Genomic DNA, 22,149 nt, shown 5'->3' with positions numbered 1-22,149 from the left:
TTCTTTTCGAGGAATTTTGATGAATTTTTTTACAGGTAAAAGAAAAAACAAAAGGAGCATTAGATCCGAATTTCATTTTATCTTCTCTCAAGTTTAATTGATAATTTTTACAAAAGTAATAAAATAAAACTAATCCTTTACATCTCAAATCTAGAATATTTCATTTAGCTTTTGCAGATAAAATAATAATAAAAAAAAAAAAAAAAAAACTTAAAGCCTAGAAAAATGGTGAAGTACATCCCATAACAGAGCATCAGTATCCCAAATCTGTTCCCATATCTCATTCACCACCTATAGATATAAAATAAAAAAAATAAAAAATAAAAAAACCCAAAAGCTTAAGAAAATGAAGAAGCAAATGGGAGAGCTACACTTTGGTGTCTCCATGGGAGGTTTATGCTTATGAAATCTGGCTTGCATGTTTATTATTATTTCCGACAACTACTGTCAGCATTACTTGTGAAATTGCACATATGAAGTTATTATGAAAGAGAAGAGCGTTTGGAAAAAAAAAAAATATATATATATATATATAGTCCTTCTACAGTCAGAGCCGTCCAAATAAAGTTGCGTATGGATCCGCGAAAAGTTGATGCTACACAAGAAAAAAAAACGTCGGCTTTTCTCACAGGATAAAATCAGACGTTACAAAAAAAAAAAAAAATCGACTTTTCTATAAAACATCGATTTTACGTTGGCTTTGCTCTTGGTCCGCATGTAACTTTATCCGAATATATATATATATATATATATATAGTTTTTTTTTACTTTTAAAATAAAAATAAAATGGTGAGTTTGATAGTTTTAAATGATGAGGAAAATAAAAAAACAGATGTCAATTATTTTAACATGTGGTAGTAAACTAATGAAAGTTGAAAGTGGCATAATCTAATATGGTAACACGGTGGTATGCAATGTTTTCTCCCTTGCTTGAGAAGGCAACATTGACTAAGTCTTCCGCTTTTTTATTTTTATTTTTTATATGGGTAACAGTCCTTTAAGGTGTAATATTTCAAGCCATTAGAGGTTCTTTTCTTTTCCTTTTTTTTTTTTTTTTAAATACCAAATTATTTTGATGTTGTTTAATGCTATCAATGTCCATATATAAGATTGTTCGTTCAATAGACATTAAAAAAAAGAAAAACTGGTTATAAATGATTAAAAAAATCAATTTGATGTTTAATTTATAAATTTTTTTTTGAATTTGATGTTGAACTTATGTTGTTAGTCAAATTACTAAATGCAAACTGTGCAAACTTTCATGATAACAAACACTGATAAGGGGTATTTTAGCAACCAAAAAAAACACTAATAAGGGGTAATACCTTTTTACCTATTTATGTTCAAGTTTTGTTTCAATCATTTTTACTGATTTTAAAAATAATAATATTAAAAATACAAAATTTTTTATTAAATGATATGATGAATAACATAACAATACTTAATTGTTTTGTATTTAGGATTCAATTATTGCAAACATTTTTAATTAATAACATATTATCATGTTATTTGGTAAATAAATTAGTAAGTGATTTGACGAAGTGGGTTAGTTCTAGTGGTAAAGCACTTCTATTTGTGCCCTATGAAAATACGAGTTCTAGTTATACGGGAGGCAAGGGAAATTGGTAGTTTGTATTTAGGTAATTTATTTTAAAAAAAAGTTAGTAAGTGATTTTTTTTTTTTTTTTAACGAAGTAAGAGCTTATCAATAATAGAAAATATAAGACATTATAAAGTAGATAATTGTTTTCTGAAACCATTAAAAAAAAAAAATGAAGTCTAGCTCGATTTAATTGAAACATTAAATAGAAATTAAGTTAAACATTTCTCGGCAAGTAATAATAGCCATATTAAATATGTATTGTATGTCCAATTTTTTAGTAATAATGTTTTACGTCTATTTTGGAGCATTCAACTTAGTATATATTTAAATAAGACCATTTTCCAATAGGTGAGATGACTAATTTGTTAAAAATTGTTACAATAAACCAGCCTTGTATATAAGAAACTTTAGAACCATCAATCTTAGACAATTGTTCCTTCAACCAAAAAAAAGTAAAAATCTTAGACATTTGGAAAAATTTTATATTACTCCTAAGAAAAAATTTTCCCCTCCGAAAAATAAAGGCTACAATATAGTTATAAAAGTCGTAGATAAAAAATTATACAAAAGGAGTTGCAATATAAATTGGACACACACACACATATTTTACATTGATAAAGGTTTTGTTTTAAAAATGAAAATAAGAAAAACAAATACAAAAAGGAATTCCTTTACCATGATAAAATGGGATGGACAGAGATGACTTTCTAACTGGGACTGAGATTGCCATTTAGGTGGTACAAATTTTTTATGTTTTTCAATAAAAAGTAATATAGAAGTGAGAAATAATTGTTAGACTAATTTTTTCTTTTACTTCTTTAAAAAAACTCTATGAAAAATTATTCTTTGTGAGTTTACAGAAAACTATCAAACACTTCTAAAAATATATTTTGACCCTTAAAAGTGAAAATCAATTTTTAGGAAGCTATACCAAACAAAGCATTTTATTAAGACTTAGATAAAAAATCAATCTCCAATAATTAGGTCGAATTGACAACAAATCAAAAATCACTTCTACTGATTTTGTCAGAAACATAATTAATTAAGCATGTGTGTATTTATTTTCATGTTTGTATCTTTAAGATAAACACAATTAAATATTTGCTGAATTATGGTGTCTAAACCTTTTGAAAGTAAATATTTAATTTTTATTGTTTGTAGTTTATTTTCTCTTGCCACATAGCTTGATAAATTTTTGTGTATAATTGCATTAGAGAGACTTTTTTTTTTTTTAAATATGTTTGTTTATTTTTATGATGTGGCAAATTAAATTTTGCAATATAAATATCAATTGAAAATGCTTTAATCATTCCATTTAACAGTCTTCATTCTAAAATGTAAAGAAACAAAATTATCACAATAAAAATCTAATTTGAGCTGGTTGATTGATATATATAGCCTTTTTTAACGGCTATATTTACCAATTCAAACTTAAATTCACTTGTAAATGTTAATTATGTATCTGTAAAAAGGGCCTCAACTGCTTTACAGAAACATTGAATCAATCAACTTATGCATTTTTCATTCCATAAACACCCCCTGGTAGTCGGGACAAAAATCGCGTTATTGAAATCCACCATTATAAATATCCCCTTTCTTTCGGTTTTATTTTTCCTGTTTTTATTAGGTGATCATCACAAATAATCAATCAATTTTGGAAATCGAAGACAACAACATTGGATTGTAAAATTATGTAAAAAAATTATTAGATTAAAAACATTCTCTTACCGCGTGATATAAATGAACCACGTTATATCTTAACCGAAAAAGAGGCAATTGAAGTTTTTATTTTATTTTAGCTAAAAGAGGCAAATGAAGTCATAGAATACACAAGAGAGATTAATTATATACAACAACAAAACATAAACTCCAGGGAGTATTTATATAATTTTTAAATACCACAAAGCCATATTATATGCAAAATAACTCAAATAAAGGGTTGTTCACAGCAAAATAATAATAATAAATAAATAAAGGGTTGTTAATGTAATTTGATCCGACTTCTTTGCTAGTATTTCTTGTAGAGAAAGATAGAGGGTAACAAGGTAATTTGAACCACCAACCTCCTTTGCCAATATGCTTAACGATTAAGATATAGATTTGCATAAACTGATCTATTCTCGCTTTCGCTCCACTTGTAGCCCACACACACAACACGCACAGCGAACAACAAACCCCAAAAATATACATCTTTCTAGCGAATTCCCAGAAAAGAAAAAAAGCTAATTTATTATTATTTTTAAAAAAATTATTCGCACAAAAAATAAATAAATACGAATTAAAAGATGAATTCAATGGCGACGAAATCAGAGACTATCAGCACCAAAACTGGAAAACCCTAAAAAGACCCCTCCGAACGAAGCCACCTCTATTTCCCACCCTTTTCGTCGTGTTCTTCTTCTCCTTTCCTTGTATACCATCAATCCAAAACCAACTTTTACCCTCAGATCTCTTACTCTTAGCCGATCTAGAAGCTTCCTGGTTTCCACAGAGACGAGATCGGAGATCCGATCCGACCACGCGCCGCCGTCATGGTCGTCAACATGCGCCCTCTCAAGCGGATGAAGAGGCCGGACGACGCCGCCGATGATCTCTACGACTTCCTCACGTTCCCCTCGCCGGTATTGGAGTCCGATGGCGGCCCGTTCAGGAGCAATGTGCGGGCCTTCCTCTCGGAGCACGCGATCCCGCCTCCGCCGTCGTCGCTCTTCCCACATATTCTGACGTGGCAGATCCTGTTCAGGATCGGCGACGCGGCGGCTGATGGCGACGTCTCGCGGCCGACGATCTACCTCGACATCGTCGAGGAGGACGTCGCCAGATCTAGATCTGTGTATTGCGATCAGTGCCGAGTTGTTGGTGAGTTTATCGCCGAGTTGAATAATAGAATGATCTAGAAACTCTCTCAGCTTCCCGTTTTATTGCCGGTATAGTGTTTAATATCGTGAGAAGAAAATTTCCTTAAAAAGGAATTGTTAAAGTTAAATACTGAGACTAAGAGAAAATTTGGCAACAGCACACGATATGATTAAATCATATCGTGAGAAATTGGAGGGAGAAGTGGATAATTGTGAGGTAGGATTGGATGAGGGTGGGTGGGGCCCATGACAGATGGGATGGGACTAGACAGTGTCAGCGCAAGGGCAATAGTTTCCCTTTGGACACGTAATCTTTTTTTTTTCTTTTTTTTATTTTAAAAAAAAGGGGACCCCAAAAAACAAAAAAAACAAAAAACAAAAACAAAAACAGGGCCCTCGTCTCTCTCTTCACGTATTATTCCCAGTCAGTCAAGTGATTGACTTACAGTTTTGACCGTCTACGTGGAGTTATTAGTCATTTTATTTATTACTGTTTTATTGTTGTTTGATTTAAGAAAAGAAAAGAGGATTAAAAAAAAAAAAATCTGAAAAAATCCAAATACAAGCATGCAAATGCAATCCAACATGAATGATGCATTATGAGGTTGGTAGTGTTAATTTAGTAGTTATCTTTGCGGTTAGTGGTGGCGGACAGTGCTAGTTAAAAGCATTCTCTAAAATTGGTTAGCTTGACTCTCAAGTCTTTTAATTATTTTTAATACAGGGATACAGCTACTGCAAGTTCTTGTAAATATATATATATATATATATATGTATATATTTTTTTTTGAAACATTTATGTTATAGATTGTAAAGCAACAAGAGTCAGCCATAGGAGATATCTAACCTTTCATATTTCCACGTTAGGATGGAGTGGTCATCCAGTGTGCTCTAAACGTTATCATTTTATTATCAAGGCCGATGGTAATTCCATTGGTGGTTATCACAAGCCTTGTATCTGCTGTGGAGATGTCCTGCATTTGTCAGAATCCAAGTGAGGATCTTAACCTTGTTTTTATTTATTTATTTACTTATTTTTGTATATACCTTCATGTATATATATTGTTGTGATGTAGTTCTTAGTGACTTCTTTTGTTCTTTTTGTCTTTCCATTTAATGATGTATAGCGTTGTTTTGGTACTTGGTACCAAGTGGCTGTGATGATTTTGTGTTTTTTATTCCATTATTTTTTCCTTTTATAGATGTATTACATTGTATGGATTCATGCATGCATTTATGGATGTGTTGTTTTTGTTACTTGATGCACTATTGATTTGTTTATATGAATCATAAATGCAATTTTTTCGTTTTAGGCTTATTTACATTTTGCCTCCATGCTATTACACATTTCCCCTTGGAAGTTTAATGTACAAAACGGCTCCTCATTGCTTCTTAATCCCATCTTTAATATGTTAGATAATTCCTGAGCTTTTATATGAAAATAATAGAATTAGTCCTGGCACTTCAGATGACTCCTCATAAGAGCATCAAAATGGAAAGGAATATGCTATGTGAATGATTAGGTTAGTTTGACATATAAATAAGTCTAGGTGCTAACATCTTTTTAAAAATTGTTAGACGTTGCAACTGTGAAGGCAGAAAATTATCGGTAAAACAAACATGAAAATAGAAGTAAGAATCTAGGTATATAAATCTAATCTTGAATATAATTGCATCAAAAATGTTTTATGAGGGTGGGTCAATCACCCCTAAGAAGATAGTCTACTAGCAAAGCTCTTGCTTTTCCTGGATCATATCTTGGTTCAACTTTGCATGAAGTTTCTTCAAAAAGTGTCCAATCAAAAAACTTGAAGTGTCAGTGAATGATGATATGGGTTTTATTCTTCAGTTTCAGAAAATTTCATTTCTTAGCTGTGTTTGTTTCTTTCTCCTTTATTCTTTTCCTAGTTCCTGGCTTCCTGTCATGATATTTCTTAGTGGCCATAGAGTTGTGCAGTTTATTTAATTTTTCTAAAAGAATCAAACCTATTTAACACACTGTTTGATAGTTAATTACTTGGAAATGAGTAAACAAGTACTTGTACTTAGAGTACAATAATTCATCTGGACTATGCAATTATGTACTTCTGTGCTAGTGAAATGACCTGATACTAAAAAAAACTTGCCTTTCCTCCGTGTGCTAGTTTAGTGAACCAGTTTCTTGTTATTTTGTTTATATGATTATTTAATTAGGTCCAATGTTTGATGTATCTACTCCTTGGGAGTAAGATGAAGGAATATGACTATTTAGAAAGAATGACTTGTATGACATGGGAATTAGTAGGAAATTTGGTCTTAATGCCATGGTTGCATGCATTATTGAACAGGCTGTGAGCAATGATGCTATGTTGCTACTCTTTTGCTCTCTAGTTGGTTCTAGCATTTTACATTATGAGGTATTGATGAATAATGTGTCTTCTTTTCAGGTGCAAGTCGTGTAACCTTGCTACAAGTACAGATGATGTGGAAGATTGGGTTTATAACCAGCTAGAAAATACAACCCATCTTCTGCATGGTGTCGTCCATTCAAATGGTTATGGACACCTTCTGAGGATTAATGGCAGGGAAGGAGGCTCAAGGGTTCTTTCCGGATGTCATATCATGGACTTTTGGGACAGGCTTTGTAAAGTTCTTGGAGTCAGGTTAGGTGTCTTTATTCTTGCAACTTCCTGATTGTTCATGATTTAAAGTGGTACTACCATGTATATTAGGTCAATAGCTTTATATGTTCAATTTCGCTTTGTATGAGCCTATTATTTTTTTTGCTCATCTTTTGCATCATTATTTATCTGATCCCTTCTATTTTTATTCGCATGAAGCAAGGGCATTAACAATGCTTCTTGCATAGAGTGATGATTGATGTCTGTTAATATCTGTTCCTCTATGTACATATGTATACTATATATGTAGATATATATATATATATATATATTTATATATCCTGTTTGGATGTTGTATATAATGCTGGACTACGGTTGTCAAATTGTGGAGCACTAGTTCACTGAACGTTGTTTTCTCTCTTTTCTCCTACTATTTGTCACTTTCCCTATTCTATGATAACTTTTATCAAAGCCTCGATGCATTTGAATTGTGTTTCCACCATCTAATGTTGCTATTTAACCTGCTAGAGTTCTAAACTTTGAGAAAACTCTAATTCCTAGTTAAACTAAAATGCTATGAAATAAATACACATTTAAAATAAAACATTAAAATTAAAGCATGATAATTTTTAAATAAAGCCTCTCATGATTGGCGCACTTTGTTTTTACTGCTTTTGGATGTAACTGTCGTGGATGTGATTTCCATTTTGATTTTATTTAATTATCACCCATAAATATTATCTCCAGCTGATTTTTCTTTTTCACATGTTGCAGGAAAGTTAGTGTGATGGATGTATCGAAGAAGTATGGGCTGGAGTACCGGTTAATTCATTCCATAACCACTGGACATCCCTGGTATGGTAACTGGGGTTATGAATTTGGTGCTGGTAGCTTTGCTCTCACTTTTGATTCCTATAAAACAGCTGTTGAGACCCTCTCCAGCCTACCCTTGTCAATTTTCCTCAATCAAGGGTGGAAACCTAATTCTCGTCTGCATGACACTATCTCATATTACCAGTCCTTATCAAAACATGAGCTTGTAAATATTAAAGATCTCTTCTGTTTTTTGTTGAGTTTATTACGTGATATATACAAATCTTCTTTGAGAGTTGATACTGCCTGCAAGAAACGGTATGCTTGTACCTCTAGGATCTTGTGTCCATGGAGTAAGCATGACGTTGAACGAACCGAAGAAGCCATGATTAGAGTACTACGTGCAGTTTTCGGGGCCAATTGGGTAAGTTTGCGTTCCCTGAGGGGTGCTGTCTGCAAGGTGGCCCCCCAAGAGGTCCTTGATTACTGCCTTAAGGAACTTGGGGGAAAAATCGTTTCTGATGGGATGGTTGTTAATGCCAGATGCAATCCTGATACTGGAGCGTTCGAGTATCGGTTAGTAGTCACAATTATGAGAAAACTTTACTTCCTAGATAGTTTATCATTTCCTATTTTTTGTGGATGTACGGCATTATAAGGAAACAGGTTTTTTAAAGCTTGTTTTGTCATGAATTATTTAGCAGTTTTTGGTTTTAAATACAAAATTTCTTCATTTAAAGAATAAATATTTGTTTTTAGAACTAGTAAACAATTTTTAAATCATGGCTAGACAAGGACTCGATTTCAGAATTAACAATGCACTTTACAATTATGTGAAGAAAAAAGAAAAACAACAAAGCAATTACCTTGCTTATGTTTTATGATTTGTTGTAATCGGATACACACATGTTTGAATTCATGTATATAATTGTACATGCATCTACATGCATATTATAATCGTATCATGTTGGTCTTAAAAATATTAACATATAAGAGATAGAATTCTTGGGGTTTTTAACCATCAAAGCAATGTGATTTACTCTTGCTTGCTTGCTGGATTATGGCATATTACTTTCTATTTTCTCTACATATCTCTTAGTGGTCATATATTGACATATCTCATTTCTACTTTTTCAGACTAGAGCATGCAAGTTTTTCCTCAAAAGAAGTCATTGCTAGTACTGAATCTTCCATTCCTAAGAGCCCATCTGAGGAAAAGCTCCTGCAGGATCTAGGGTACTTGTATGAGTCTATGCTGCACCCTCAAACTATGAGTAGCCATATACCTCTTACAACAAGGGTTCGTGCAGTCAGTTCTGCTGAAAAGCTCCTTGATTGCAAGCAGTTTGTGAAAAACTACAAGCTTGAAAAGGTACTGACGATTAACAAGCCATCTACCATATGCCTTTCATGTGATGTGGAACTGATGGATGAATCTGAGGATTGTGTGGCAAACCCACCTCCAGAATTCATCGTGCTGCCACAAAATGCTACTGTATTGGACCTTAAGAATGAAACATCAAAAGCATTCCAAGATGTATATTTGATGTTTGAAAGATTTCAAGCTGAAGAGCTAGTTGGCTATGGCACTGTCGATGAATCGATTCAGGCTCGGAACTTGTTAGGGTCAACAAAGTCTGTTCGAGTAAGAGGGAGATGCCATGCTAAAAATAGTCTGATTAGGTTCAGCATGGAGAGAGGAGTTGAGAGATGGACAGTGGAATGCAGATGTGGGGCAAAGGATGATGATGGAGAGAGAATGTTGGCCTGTGATGTTTGTAATGTGTGGCAGCACACCAGATGCTCTGGGATTCATGATTCTGAGTCTGTCCCTGCGAGATTTGTTTGCAACAGATGCAGGAGCTCTCTTCTTGCGAAAACTGGTGCACCCTGCAAAGAAAAGGTAGGGACTAATGGTTGTAGTAGTAGCAGCTGCTTTGCCAGGAGTTTGACAACACCTGATGATGCTGATTGAGATGAGATTTCGATGTTGCTAGGGGTTTTTGAGTTTTGGCAGGAGAGTTGCCTTGGGCCTGAAAGTGAGTGTATATAAGAATCAGGCTTGAAGAATTGCATGCATGCACAGGCAGTTGTACTTTCCTTTTTTCGTTTCCCAAAAAAGAAAAAGAAAATCCTACCTCTTTTTTGTAGGTGTGTATATATGTTTTTATGTAATGGCTGAACTCTTTTCATCTGAAAATAACAAGAAAAAAAGGAAGAAAACTAACACGGAAAACCATGAAAAATGAATGAATGTTAATTATTTGCTACTGGCTGCTTGCAACTAACTAGTTTTCAATTTTCATCCACCCATCTGGACTTTAGGGAATGATGCAAGTCTTAGTATAAACAGTGTTTAACTAAATGTGTATTATTTATTAGATTTGTCCTAATTGAGCTGCAAATTCGTCTGATAATCGTTAAAAATGCTTCAAATAGTGCTGCAGTTCCTGCTTAATTTTATATACTTTGTAGTCTTTGAAAGCATTTCGTGCGAGTTGAATTTGATATTTTTATTATTTTATTTTTGTCCCTACTTGAGAATACTGTAGGAATGGCAACTAGTTTTAATCACTTGATGAAAAAAGAAAATTCAGTCGCATATATCCCAAAGGAAAAAAGAAGAAAAAACAAGAAAAAAAATCTGCATTGCGTTTAAAATAGTAGGTGATGCAGTTGCCTTGTAATGGCTTCTTCTTGCATTTGATTTCCTTCCAAGGGTTAAAACAAGTAATTCCACAACCTCATTGGTTCTAAGTCTCCTTTATCAACAATCCCTAGCTAAAGCAGCTTCACGTTCTTATGAAAATTGAAAACAAATAAACATCATTTTGATAAGCAAGCATGAAGTCAAATATTACATGGGCAAAAAATAAAAAATAAAAAAGAAAAAGAAACAGTTTTGTCAAATCAAGATATGCATGAAAATGAAATGAATTTGAAGTAAAAAACCTAAAAGAAAATAAGTAGTGTTACCCTTGTTTCCCAGTAGGGAAGGAAGCACAGAAAATCAGTAATGATAGAAACTAATATGAGAGTGCTGTCATTGGTGTACCTGTATGTGGCATCATCTTCTTATATTTATATATTCGAACTTTGGATTGGGAAACTGGAATTACAGCCACAGCCACAGCCATAAGCACAGAATGCTATCAATTGAAAAGATGGAATGGAGCATCAAATATAATTAAACCCCCAGTTGAATTATGTGAAAATGTTTCAAAAATTTTCCTAGTCGGAAGTTTAGTTGTGCAGAAAGCCTGAGCTGGGATGGAGAATGAAACTAATCCTATTGAGCTAGGTGAAGGGCTACACCCTCAAATAAGACCCCGAACTAACTTGACAATCCACTGATGCCCAATTTCACATTTACCAACAATTTAAAAAAATAAAAAAAAATAAAAAAACTATAATGTGAAAATACCATCTCCAATTTAATATATGCAGCATAAAAAGCTAATATCATTTTTGATAAATTAAAAAGCAAATATCATGATAATATATTATATATGTATTATTTACTTTTTCATTCGTCAAGTAATTAATAAAACTTAGAACAAAACAAAAGAAAAAGAAATCAATTAAACTTACAGTACAAAAAATAAGAGTGAGTTATTTTATTTTCATTTTTTTAACAAAAATTATTCCTTTAATGATTTTGATGATTAATTAGTAGAAAAAAAAAAACAAACAAAAAAGAAAAAAAGAAAAAAATAAAGATACAGTGAAGAGGGCAATGGTTGTTGGATATGAAGCATGGGGGGCTGGACGAGAATGACATAGTTAATTGATCCGTCCGACTCTTACAGCAGAGAGACTGATTGAAGAGAGCGAAAAAACAAAAAAGGAAGGATAATGGAGAAGATGAACCATGCCTTTGAGAAGGTGAAGATGCTGGTGGGTATGGAGCCTGATGAAGAGGAAGCCACCGCTTCTGCTGACTCCTCCTCCTCTTTCATGGACGATTTGAACCGTGACTGTACCTTGTCCACCAAGCAGGTTCATTTCTTTCTCTTTCTTTTGCTTCTGGGTTGCTTCCATTTCCATGCCTTTTCAATCAAATTTCAGATCCTTCTCATCTCTATGACACATCCAAGCAGAGATCTTTATTTTATACCTACAATTATAATTCCCTAGAGTTATTTATTTATTTTATTGTATTTTGTTACAAACTGATTGTATTTCACTGGTATTGCAGAGACTTTACGGCTTCGCCATTTGCTTGTCTGCTGGTATCACGTGTACTCTTCTGGTGAGTTTCTTCAACGATGTAATCTCATTTTGAGCCTTCATGTTTATGCTGACAATTTTACTTAGGTGTCCAACCGTTTTCCTTTGAGAATGCTAAGCAAAAATATAACTGACTTCATTTGTGTGAATCTAATGGTGCCTTGATATTCCAAGAATATTAAAATTTATTTCTTTTCTATAATCTAATTTCACCGTGATCAGTACCTGAAATGTTGTTCAACATGTTTTTATAATCAGATACTTTTGGCTTAACCCACCCAGTTCCTTATTTAGGCTTTAAACTTTTCTGGGCTCTTTAATTCCTCATCATAAAGGACTAATGTCTAGGCCTCTTTCTTTCCTTATCACAGTCAATGCTTGTCTTCTTCAATCCAATCAAGTTTGGAATAACATTCACGCTTGGAAATCTGCTTTCACTTGGAAGGTTTGTTTTCGGATTTATCCATTGTACGTATCATTTTGCTTTCGGCTAATGCTATAAATACTTGCTTGGAGTGTGTTCCCTTTTCCTTTTTTTTTTTTTTTTTTTTTTTTTTGTCTTTTCCTGCTGGGCGAATAGAGCCTCCTACAAAATTGGGCACAAGGTACCTATAGCCCGCAACAGGGGTGAGTTTTCATTGTTTAAGGATCATAAGATACGGTTTCAGTTTATATGGAGCCTAACAGCACCACGCTTACAAATTTTCAAACTAGGTAATAGATGTCTTGTATAAGCACTTTATCTCTCAAATGTTGGGATGGAAAGAGAGGGGAAAAATGATGGGAATAAAAGGCCTTAAAAGTTAGTTTTTTGGTTTTAGACGTTTGTAGGGATCACCATTGAACATTGAAATTTTGAAATATGGTTGTAAGATTAATTTTGGTTGAAATGAAGTCCTACATGAAACTGAAACATCTCCTTTTGGTTTTATCTTTTGATATGTGAATGTGATACATTGTTGTTTGCGATTTTTCTTGTTTCATTTTACGTTGTTTGCGATTACTCTTGTTTCATTTTACATGGCCCATAGTTCTTTAGTTAGTTTCAATATTGTGTTTCTACAATGTGGTGTCTTTTTCAAATAATGTCTACTTTTGAGTCCAGTACAGTGTCTTTTCGTTTTTCTCTCATGCATTCAGATTACTGTAATAGTCTTTTCTTTTTGGTTGTTTTCTCTTGTGTTGTAGCCTATTTCAAAAATAATGAGTTTGTATGCTTAGTTTTTTTAACAACCATTCTCAATTGATTTTTCCTGTGCATTAAATGTTAAGTTGAAGTCTTTTGTGATGGCAGCACAGGATTCCTTATAGGTCCTAAACGGCAAGTGACAATGATGCTTGATCCTGTTCGTATCTATGCAACAGCAATATACCTTGCAAGTATAATAATTGCCTTGTTTTGTGCTCTCTATGTAAGTAGAAATCTTTCTTTCCCCTTGGTTGCTTTTTCTCTTTTTGAAATATATATATATATATATAATATTGTGTTGAATATTATGATAGGTTTTTTCACTCCTCTCATGTTAGCTCTTTTTCTTTTTCTTTTTTTTTTTCCCTGTTTCTTTCTTTTTCCACCGGACCAGGTTCGCAACAAGTTGTTGACACTTTTGGCAATTATTTTGGAGTTTGGCGCTCTGATTTGGTATGTAGAAGTATTTATACTAATTGTCTTTTTGCCTTCTTCTGTGAATGTTACTCATGCATTTAGTGGGTTGAGATACACATATATTTCACGATGCATCATTTGAGCAAACAAACTTATTAAATGTATATATAGTTACAGCAGAAGGACAATCATCTATATATATATTTGGTCTGTTGCTGGCATGTTCAACACACAAATAAATACATAAATTAAATTACACTTAAAACTTACAAGAATATGTTTCTTATCTTACTATGCTTATATTGGTAAAAAATAAGTTCTTAAACTTGTTATGCTACCAAAAGCAGGACTCTTCATTAGGATATGTTATCTCAATTCCAAAACTTTGGCACCACCATTGAGCTGAATGTAAAATGTATGCTTCTTATCTGATTATGCCTATATTGGTAAAAAGTAAGATCTTAAACTTGTTATGCTAGAAAAAGTAAGACTCTTCTTTAGGGTATGTTATTGTGTTGTGTCTATATTATCTCAATTTCAGAACTTTGGGATCACCATTGAGCTGAAGATAACCAGTTACTTTGGATTTGGTTGGACACCCTCTTCTTTCAATTAGAAACATCTATGCCTATTTTAGAGCATCATTGTTGTTTGAATCAATTGTTCTAAGACATTACCCCTGCTCTAGGAATTCCTCTGACAAGTAGGGTATATCTGGTCTAATCCATAATGGAAGTGGAAATTGATAACTATGAAGTAAATGATACAGTGAGGCTAGAAGCCTGGGGATACAGTGCCTGACCCTGCTGCATCAAGTATTGATATAACTTTTTCCTTGGTATAAACTAGGTGAGGTCATCCATAATTCCAACTTATGACATGGAAAAATGGGGAATAAAATATTCTCACCAAACGAAAGAAGAAATAAGTTGAGGCAGGAAGTATCATCTTCATAGTGTGTGCCCTTTCATAATTTGATGCTCATATCATAGTGTGTGCCCTTTCATAATTTGATGCTCATACACTAAAAAGTAAATATACAAAAATGGTTTGGAGCGAATTTATTCAGCCCATCGAATACCATTATGGATATTTTAGGCAACCGATTTTACACTTTCAAGTGAATTATATTTACTGGAATGACCATCATGAATAGTTTCAGCTATAGTCAATTATTTTGTAGAAGATACATGTAATATTTATACTGGAATGTACAGGTAGATTTGCTCCCATGACCTTTATACCTTGTTTCTAGAAGTAAAAGAGTCTCCAAATTGGATGAAACCTATTGTATAGTTCATGCCATTGAATCGAATAATGATATCTTTCATATGTTGTACAGTTCATGCAATAAATTAAACGCTGATTCATTCTCTTGCATACGTTGTCTCAACAGATATGCTTGCTTCGTCTTCATCTGCGTTTATGTTGATAGATTTTTTTCATATATATATATGTATATATATATTTTATTTTCTTGCTGGTTTACAGGTATAGTTTGAGCTACATCCCTTTTGCAAGGTCCATGGTATCAAAGATCATGGTAGCTTGTTTTGACACTGACTTCTAGAATGATATACAAATGGACACTCGTGATGGATCCTATCGAAGAGCATGGTCTTGGTATTTGTACACATGAGAATTTTGTTGTAATCTTGCACATAGTTAGAGGGAGGTTAGCCCCACCCTTGGCACATAAACTCAACAAAATTTAAGTATAAGCTGTATATGGGTAGATATATCCATTTTTTCCCAGTCCATATTCCAGTTATCTTGCAACCTGTGTTACCGGAGAATTTCTTGTTCTGTTTTGAGAAAAATTGATCTGTTATAGAACTGTCTTCATAACTTCAACTCTCTGTCTCATCCTGTTGGCTCAAGCTGTGCTATTCAATTGGTTAGAAACAGGTTGAATTCTACCCAGGTTGAAAACCATATGATCTGGTTGTTATTGAATCATCATCAGGTTATATGATTTTGAATCTCATAATTTAATAACTGTTAAATTTTTAAGGAACCATGGTTCATTGCAAGACAAAATTTGAATATGTTAGTTAATAATGCGAATTGTTATATGAAAATGGTTTTGTAATAAGCATAACGTAATTTTGAAGTCATCCAAATAGGCTGATTTGCACTGGAGTTACGTTTCTTAAGAAACTTTTGTACAGGCTCTAGAAACTAGTTTTCTGACAAGTCTCTAAGACTGGTTTTATTGAACTTGGAAAATTAGACCATGCAATTTTTTGGGACTTTTGAAGTACACATTGAAATTTAAAATTGATGCTTATTAGAAAATAGAAATTAGTCGTGCTGGTAAAAGACCAAATCAACTTTAAAAGACCAGTACAGTAGATAATCATCAACTTATATGGCAAATATTAATTGGTGTGTTAAAATTTTATTATTTTTATATTAAAATTTTAAAATGAATTTTTTAACTGAATCATTTAAATTGTTATCTGACATATTTTATTAATGATCATTAACCAATAATAATAGATGGTATTTTTTTTTTTTTTTAAGAAATTGCAACAATTGATTGTGAAGAAAAATGTTGTCTAACTTGTATGAAAAATTTTGAAATTCCAACTGGATAAAGTGTGTTTTAGTGGTCTTATCCTTAATCATGTCGCTGCTATCCATAAACAAAGAAACAAATCAAGATTAGCCGTCTAACAAAATCCACCAGCCACCATTTGTTATAAAGAAACCATGAAAATGGATGGCGGTGCACTTTTTGTATATACAATAAGGTTCATGGAAGCATCAATTAGTGCCCGTGTTTTTTATCATAATTAAACCCCAATTCAATGTTAACCTTCATTTTTATTTTATTTTTTGGTTTTGTCTTGTTGTGTGTGTGTGTGTGGCTCTATTTTTTTTTTTTTTTCCCTCTAAATGAAAGGGTATCCTAAGTTTACCCATTAGGATTATCTTAGTGTAGGTAGGCATCGATGGGTCAAGTAATATCGTTCAACCTGTGACCTGTCTTTAAAGTAAACTTACAGCAAATGGCGTCTAGTCACTTTAGCTAGCTTAATGGATTAATAAGCATGCAGGGTTTTGATTAATTAGGTTTGATTGTGTTTGTCAAAGACTCCTACAATCATCTTCCACTTTTGCTACTTATAATTTAACATTCTTTTCTTATGTATATATGTAAATTTTATTCATGGAACATTTTTTTTATCAAAAAAAAAAAAAAAAAAAATGGTATTCGTGGAACATTTAATCCATAGCCTGGTCCAGCTTTGTCCTCATAGACCATATATTTTGGCAAATTAGACAAAATTACATAATCCAGTTGAATTTCTTTTTATAAATCTTTTTATTCTCACTAGAAAAATCAATGCTTACCATTGATCAAATTATATGTATTATCAGCGAAAAGAAACTTATTCATCAATGAAATTATATGTAGGATCTATGTATTAACTAAATGCAACCAAACATATAAAAAACAAAGAATCTTTGAAGAATTTAAAGTTTCTTGGATGTTTTTGGTAATTTTTTAGAATATAATTGTTTCTAATTAAATCGTACCTTGGTTAATATATAAAACAAAAAAGCATTGCGTTAAATCTAAGAACTAGTTGAACATGGCTTTAGTCTCAGCAAGAAGATAACTATATAAGTAAAAGAAAGAGTAGTTGTAGCTATAGAATCTCACAATCAAATCAAAGATCTATTAATCCGTTAACATACACATGCATTACATTGAGTTAAACACAACATAAATAGCCAAGACAAGAAGAAAATTAATTAAGAATTCTAGAGATAATATTTAAGCATGCAGGAAAAATGTAAAATAGAAAAACAAATGACTATTAAGTTAACATGGAAAAACGAGATTGAAGAAAGTGTATTAATATTAATGGCGATTTTTGTTGGCAAAGTTGTGTTTGTTGTTGTGCATCCACACTTTGAGGACACTCCTCTTGATCCCAACCTCTTGGCAAAACTGCTGAACCTCTGAGTCTTCCACCGTGTGTATCTTCCATTCTACCTTCTCTGCAAACTTTAACATTTTCTCCTTCTGCTGTTGACTGAACTTTGTCCTGAACCTCTTCCTCATCATCACCTTCTCCTTCTCATGAACCTGATCATCATCATCATCATCATCACCACTTTTATTTTTGTAGGAAACTTCAAACGAGGGTTTTGTTGGGTGCCAAGCTTGTTGAGATGAACCCAAAATTACTGCATTCTGATGCCCCCATCTAATGGGTTTCTTCCCAGCAGCATTGTTATCATTGTTATGGTTGAGAAAGAATACAGGAGAAGAAGAATGATAATCACGATCACGATCACAACCATCAGGTTGTATGTGTTTCCTATGGAAGTTTCTGTGGCAATTGCAGGCAGAGCATTTGAGTGCTTCAACGGTGCCTAGTTTTCCAGCAGGCATAAACTCACCACACCCATCGGTGGCTATCCCACCAATTGCAGCTGCATGATTCTTGAGGCATTCCTTGTACACCGCCACTTTCTTCTGCTCCTCCATAATAATCTCACCATTTCTTTCTCCTGAAGGATTAATGCTATTGCTACTCATGTTGTTCTAGGCTCTAGCTACCTCTTTTTCTGAAACCTATATCTGATCTTGGGATATATAACTTAATGGAGGTTTCATAAATATGGTTGTCAATGGGGAAAACAAGGTGTTAACAAGGTTTTCATGACTCTTCTAAGTGTTTATTTATTATGTCTTTGTATGGGGGGATGGAGGGGTGGGGGGAGAGAGAGAGAGAGAGAGAGAGAGAGAGAGAAAGCTAGGAGGATATAGATATAGTATATGTATATATATGGAGTAGTAGGGTAAGAAGGAACAAAAGTTGGAGTGGAGACTTTTAATTACAAGTGAAGCAACTGGCACAGTATGTATGTGGAAGAGATGGAGGTGTCTTACGGGTAGAGATGGATTAGTTTAATTTATTAATTGTATTTTGTGGCTTGGCAACTAACAGGCCAGGAGATTGATTATAGTATTAATATATTAGAGAGAAACTCTAAGGGGGTAGAGAAGAATTAAAGCTAGCTATAACAAAACCATAGAGGGAGGGAGGCTGTTTCTGTTTGCTTTGCTTTGCTTTGCTTGCAATGTCAGATATCAAGCTTACGCCATGGAAAGATGTTGGAAAAGGCCAAAAAAGTAAAATTAAAATAAAGTAAAGGCACTTTAACAAAAACTAATTATAATTATTTTAAGATTAAGAGCAGGGCAATATATGATATATGCATTGCTTTAACAAGGCTGTGACTGCAAGACCACCACATACATTAACAAGGATTTGCATAGAAATCACATCAAGAATACATGATAACCCAATATTTAAAGTTAAATTGAGTTTAATCCTTCTTAGTTTGTCGCATTAAACGAGATAGAGCAAGTCTTATGGATATCTCTGTAAATAAAAATCTCACATATTTTAACTTATTCAATGATATATGTTTTACAATATTATCTTTTGTTGTCATCTTTAATTACTAAATATTAGATTAAAAAATTTGATGATATGACGAGAAAAATTACATAAAATTTTATTCTCCAAGCGCTTGATAGATTTTAGTTGGGTTTCTTTTTTGCTATCGTTGTACCCGCTGATACACAATTTCATGAGTGTCCAGCACATGGGTCTTCATGAAAACTTGAACTATTGATTCAAGGTTCAATCAAAGAAATTCTAATATGTATCTACCACATAAAAGATTTCTATCGCTTAAAAAAAGCTAACTTTGAGTTCTGGATACAGGTTAATCAACTATTTTACTTGAATTTCTGGTAGTCAAACCAAACAGTGCGGAGCATTATTTTACATTGCAAACACACAATATCTATATGTTGTCATAACATTAATATAGATCCAAAGATCTAAACTCATATACATTTCACTTCATACAAAAAACACACAAATAGCAGGATAAACATGATATATAGATGCACTTTTGCAATTGGAATGGGGATTCAACTGGTAGCTGCATAACATTAATATAGATCAACAGATCTAAAATTTAAACTCATATACCTTTAGCATCAAACAAATAAACACGAATAGATGGATAAACATGACGTATAGCTCCACTTTTGCAATTGGAATGGGGATTCAACTGGTAGCTGACGTGAACTGGTAGGAGGCATAAGAAAGAGTACCAAGACTCCAGCTGTGGTGGATGAGCTTTGCCTTGGCATCTTCACCTGCAGCACCAATGGCTACATGCAATGGGAAGAAATGATCAGGCCAAGGGTGAGCCTTCTTTGCATATGGGGCCTTCTCTGTGTAGTGGTTCACATCTTCATATCTACAACAAGAGTTAAAAATACTAGCAAATATTTAACTGCACAAATTTACAGGTCTTTCATGCCACAACAATGAAAACAAAAATTTCAGAAACAAAATCTCGCCAAAAAGAAATAGCAGGATCTAAACAAGCTGCACGTCCCAATATATTTCCCAAATCCAGCCTATTGGCTATTGCAAGAATCTTCAACCTTGATGAGACAACTTTAACAAGCACAATGGCAACATTTTGTGGAATACTAATAAACCAACAAAGAGAATTGGTCGCCTATTTCTTGTTAACAGTAGCATAATAACCTTTACCTTCTCTTTCCAAAAGATTCTATAACAATTATGAACTATGTGTGCCATTAAGAAACCCAGAAATTCAAAAAGTACTGGTTACCTTCCTTCAAGAAGCGCCTCTTTAAGCCAAGTATCAAACTCTGAAGCCCAAGGAGCAACTGCACCATCCGTACTAAAATTCCTCATGAGGGTCGACAAATTGTGAGTAGCACTTCCAGAACCAATAATGAGGACTCCCTCCTCCTTAAGAGGGGCCAGTGCCTTCCCCAAGTTGAAGTGGTAAGTACCATCCTTATGTGATTGGACAGAGAGTTGGCACACTGGAATATTGGCCTCCGGATACATTAGCATCAGCGGCACCCATGCTCCATGATCAAGCCCACGCTTACTATCTTCGTCAACACGATTGAAGCCTGATGCCACAAGTAGTTCTTTTACCCTCTTTGCCAATTCAGGAGCACCTGGGGCTGGATACTTGAGCTGGTAACAAGGGAGATAAAAAGAGATTGTACAATATGAATAAATGAATTAAACAGATAAAAAGAGATTGTACAATATGAATAAATGAGTTAAACAATGTCATAAACCATTATGTTACAAAAGATAATTCCATCAGGTTTAATTACACAAAGAAAAGGATTACTACATTTGACCCATTTGCAAACCATCATTGCTTTGAAACGATATGAAGATTAAACAGAACAATTAAAATTGAGGAATTTATTAAATGCATCACAACATGAAGCTTGTGGTATAAAGGTAAAGAAAAAAATTGGAATACCAAAAGAACAGCGAGGCTATGCCTATGGTAATGTGGGCATGAACCGCCAAAAAAAAAAAGAAAAAAGAAAAAAAAATTATTTAGATAAAAAAGAAGGGATTTTTTTGTGGGCACTTCAATCTGAAATTCACTTTGTGAAATGGGAAGGAATGGAATGGTGAATATCTTAGTAGTAATGAAAATCGAACTTCAAAAAGTAAACCCAGATGAAAAATAAAAATTAAAAAAAAATAAATAAATAAAATAAAATAAAATAAAAAATTAGAACGGAATTGGTGGTAAGGCCTCCAAAGCAACCAACCCAACCTTGTCTAAATAATATACTGAAAAAAAAAAAAAAAATTCAATGCTTTTCGATATATGCAATGCAAGGAGTCAGGTGAAGATTGTGAAACATAACTGAATTAGATAATGATAGATAGAACAACGTAATTAAACATTAATAAAAAAAGAAAAGTGACCTGGTACATGGGTTTAGGGAAGTTATAGAAGTCGTAAATGGTGTCGTGACGATTGTAGATGACGTTGACCGTAGGGACATCAGTTTCCCAGTGGCCGGAAATGACAAGGATGGATTTGGGCACGTGCGGAAATACCTTCTCCTTCCATGATTTGAGGAAGTGCCTTGCCGGAAGGCTTTCGTCGATTGACAACGTTGGCGATCCATGCGATATGAAGAACGTCTCCTTCATCATCATTCTTCTTCAATTCAATTCTTGTCGTTTCTTGTAGTTGTTGTCGTTGAGATTCTTCTTTTTCTTCTTCTTTCTTGTGGTTATATTTTTGGTTCAAAATTGGTTTGGTGTAATTTGGTTTGTTGTCGTGTCGTTGTCTGCCCCGGCCGGTCTTCTGCCAAGGAGATGGAAGGGAAGTTGGACATGCAGACGCACTATACACATACCAAACCCCCCCACCCCCAAATTATTTATACCAAAAATATATTATTATTTTCAAACATGTCATATGATTAATTAAATTAATTAAAACATACAAGTCATCCCTCCCCATAAACTGAAAACAACATTCATTCCTTCTGTCACACTAAGATATAGTCATTTAGTATTTAATGGA

General features: G+C 33.4%; 4 protein-coding genes across 4 annotated transcripts; 2 read left to right on the top strand and 2 right to left on the bottom strand.

Annotated features, from left to right (window-relative positions):
* Nucleotides 1-3,586: 3,586 nt before the first annotated feature.
* Nucleotides 3,587-10,144, top strand: LOC107404337 (PHD finger protein At1g33420). Its single transcript, XM_016011288.3, has 5 exons — nucleotides 3,587-4,462; nucleotides 5,329-5,455; nucleotides 6,888-7,103; nucleotides 7,836-8,450; nucleotides 9,012-10,144. Exons 1-5 carry the CDS (start codon nucleotides 4,135-4,137, stop codon nucleotides 9,847-9,849), a joined length of 2,124 nt encoding a protein of 707 aa, XP_015866774.1. The 5' UTR covers nucleotides 3,587-4,134; the 3' UTR covers nucleotides 9,850-10,144.
* Nucleotides 10,145-11,562: 1,418 nt separating this feature from the next.
* On the top strand, nucleotides 11,563-15,564 carry LOC107407871 (uncharacterized). Its single transcript, XM_016015197.4, has 6 exons — nucleotides 11,563-11,873; nucleotides 12,073-12,126; nucleotides 12,476-12,549; nucleotides 13,399-13,516; nucleotides 13,688-13,746; nucleotides 15,202-15,564. Exons 1-6 carry the CDS (start codon nucleotides 11,730-11,732, stop codon nucleotides 15,278-15,280), a joined length of 528 nt encoding a protein of 175 aa, XP_015870683.1. The 5' UTR covers nucleotides 11,563-11,729; the 3' UTR covers nucleotides 15,281-15,564.
* Nucleotides 15,565-17,379: 1,815 nt separating this feature from the next.
* Nucleotides 17,380-19,333, bottom strand: LOC107405676 (zinc-finger homeodomain protein 4). The gene has a single exon (XM_016012763.4). It carries the CDS (start codon nucleotides 18,266-18,268, stop codon nucleotides 17,585-17,587), a length of 684 nt encoding a protein of 227 aa, XP_015868249.2. The 5' UTR covers nucleotides 18,269-19,333; the 3' UTR covers nucleotides 17,380-17,584.
* Nucleotides 19,334-19,467: 134 nt separating this feature from the next.
* On the bottom strand, nucleotides 19,468-22,016 carry LOC107405666 (extradiol ring-cleavage dioxygenase). The gene is made up of 3 exons (XM_016012750.4): nucleotides 21,540-22,016; nucleotides 20,398-20,777; nucleotides 19,468-20,013 (listed from the first exon to the last, which is right to left on the bottom strand). Exons 1-3 carry the CDS (start codon nucleotides 21,774-21,776, stop codon nucleotides 19,818-19,820), a joined length of 813 nt encoding a protein of 270 aa, XP_015868236.1. The 5' UTR covers nucleotides 21,777-22,016; the 3' UTR covers nucleotides 19,468-19,817.
* Between the last annotated feature and the right edge of the window lie 133 nt (nucleotides 22,017-22,149).

Source organism: Ziziphus jujuba, chromosome 4 (assembly GCF_031755915.1).
Source record: "Ziziphus jujuba cultivar Dongzao chromosome 4, ASM3175591v1".
Taxonomy (NCBI): Eukaryota; Viridiplantae; Streptophyta; class Magnoliopsida; order Rosales; family Rhamnaceae; genus Ziziphus; species Ziziphus jujuba.
This window is presented reverse-complemented; position numbering and strand designations above follow the sequence as displayed.

Bases quoted from the DNA above. Each gene is read 5' to 3' on its own strand.
- LOC107404337 (XM_016011288.3), top strand. From the start codon at position 4,135: ATGGTCGTCAACATGCGCCCTCTCAAGCGGATGAAGAGGCCGGACGAC. The intron at 4,463-5,328 runs GTGAGTTTATCG...TTTCCACGTTAG, and splicing joins CGATCAGTGCCGAGTTGTTG to GATGGAGTGGTCATCCAGTG. The intron at 5,456-6,887 runs GTGAGGATCTTA...TCTTCTTTTCAG, and splicing joins CTGCATTTGTCAGAATCCAA to GTGCAAGTCGTGTAACCTTG.
- LOC107407871 (XM_016015197.4), top strand. From the start codon at position 11,730: ATGGAGAAGATGAACCATGCCTTTGAGAAGGTGAAGATGCTGGTGGGT. The intron at 11,874-12,072 runs GTTCATTTCTTT...CTGGTATTGCAG, and splicing joins GTACCTTGTCCACCAAGCAG to AGACTTTACGGCTTCGCCAT. The intron at 13,517-13,687 runs GTAAGTAGAAAT...CCACCGGACCAG, and splicing joins CCTTGTTTTGTGCTCTCTAT to GTTCGCAACAAGTTGTTGAC.
- LOC107405676 (XM_016012763.4), bottom strand. From the start codon at position 18,268: ATGAGTAGCAATAGCATTAATCCTTCAGGAGAAAGAAATGGTGAGATT.
- LOC107405666 (XM_016012750.4), bottom strand. From the start codon at position 21,776: ATGATGATGAAGGAGACGTTCTTCATATCGCATGGATCGCCAACGTTG. The intron at 20,778-21,539 runs GTCACTTTTCTT...CCTTGTTACCAG, and splicing joins TCCCTAAACCCATGTACCAG to CTCAAGTATCCAGCCCCAGG. The intron at 20,014-20,397 runs GTAACCAGTACT...CTCTTGTTGTAG, and splicing joins GAGGCGCTTCTTGAAGGAAG to ATATGAAGATGTGAACCACT.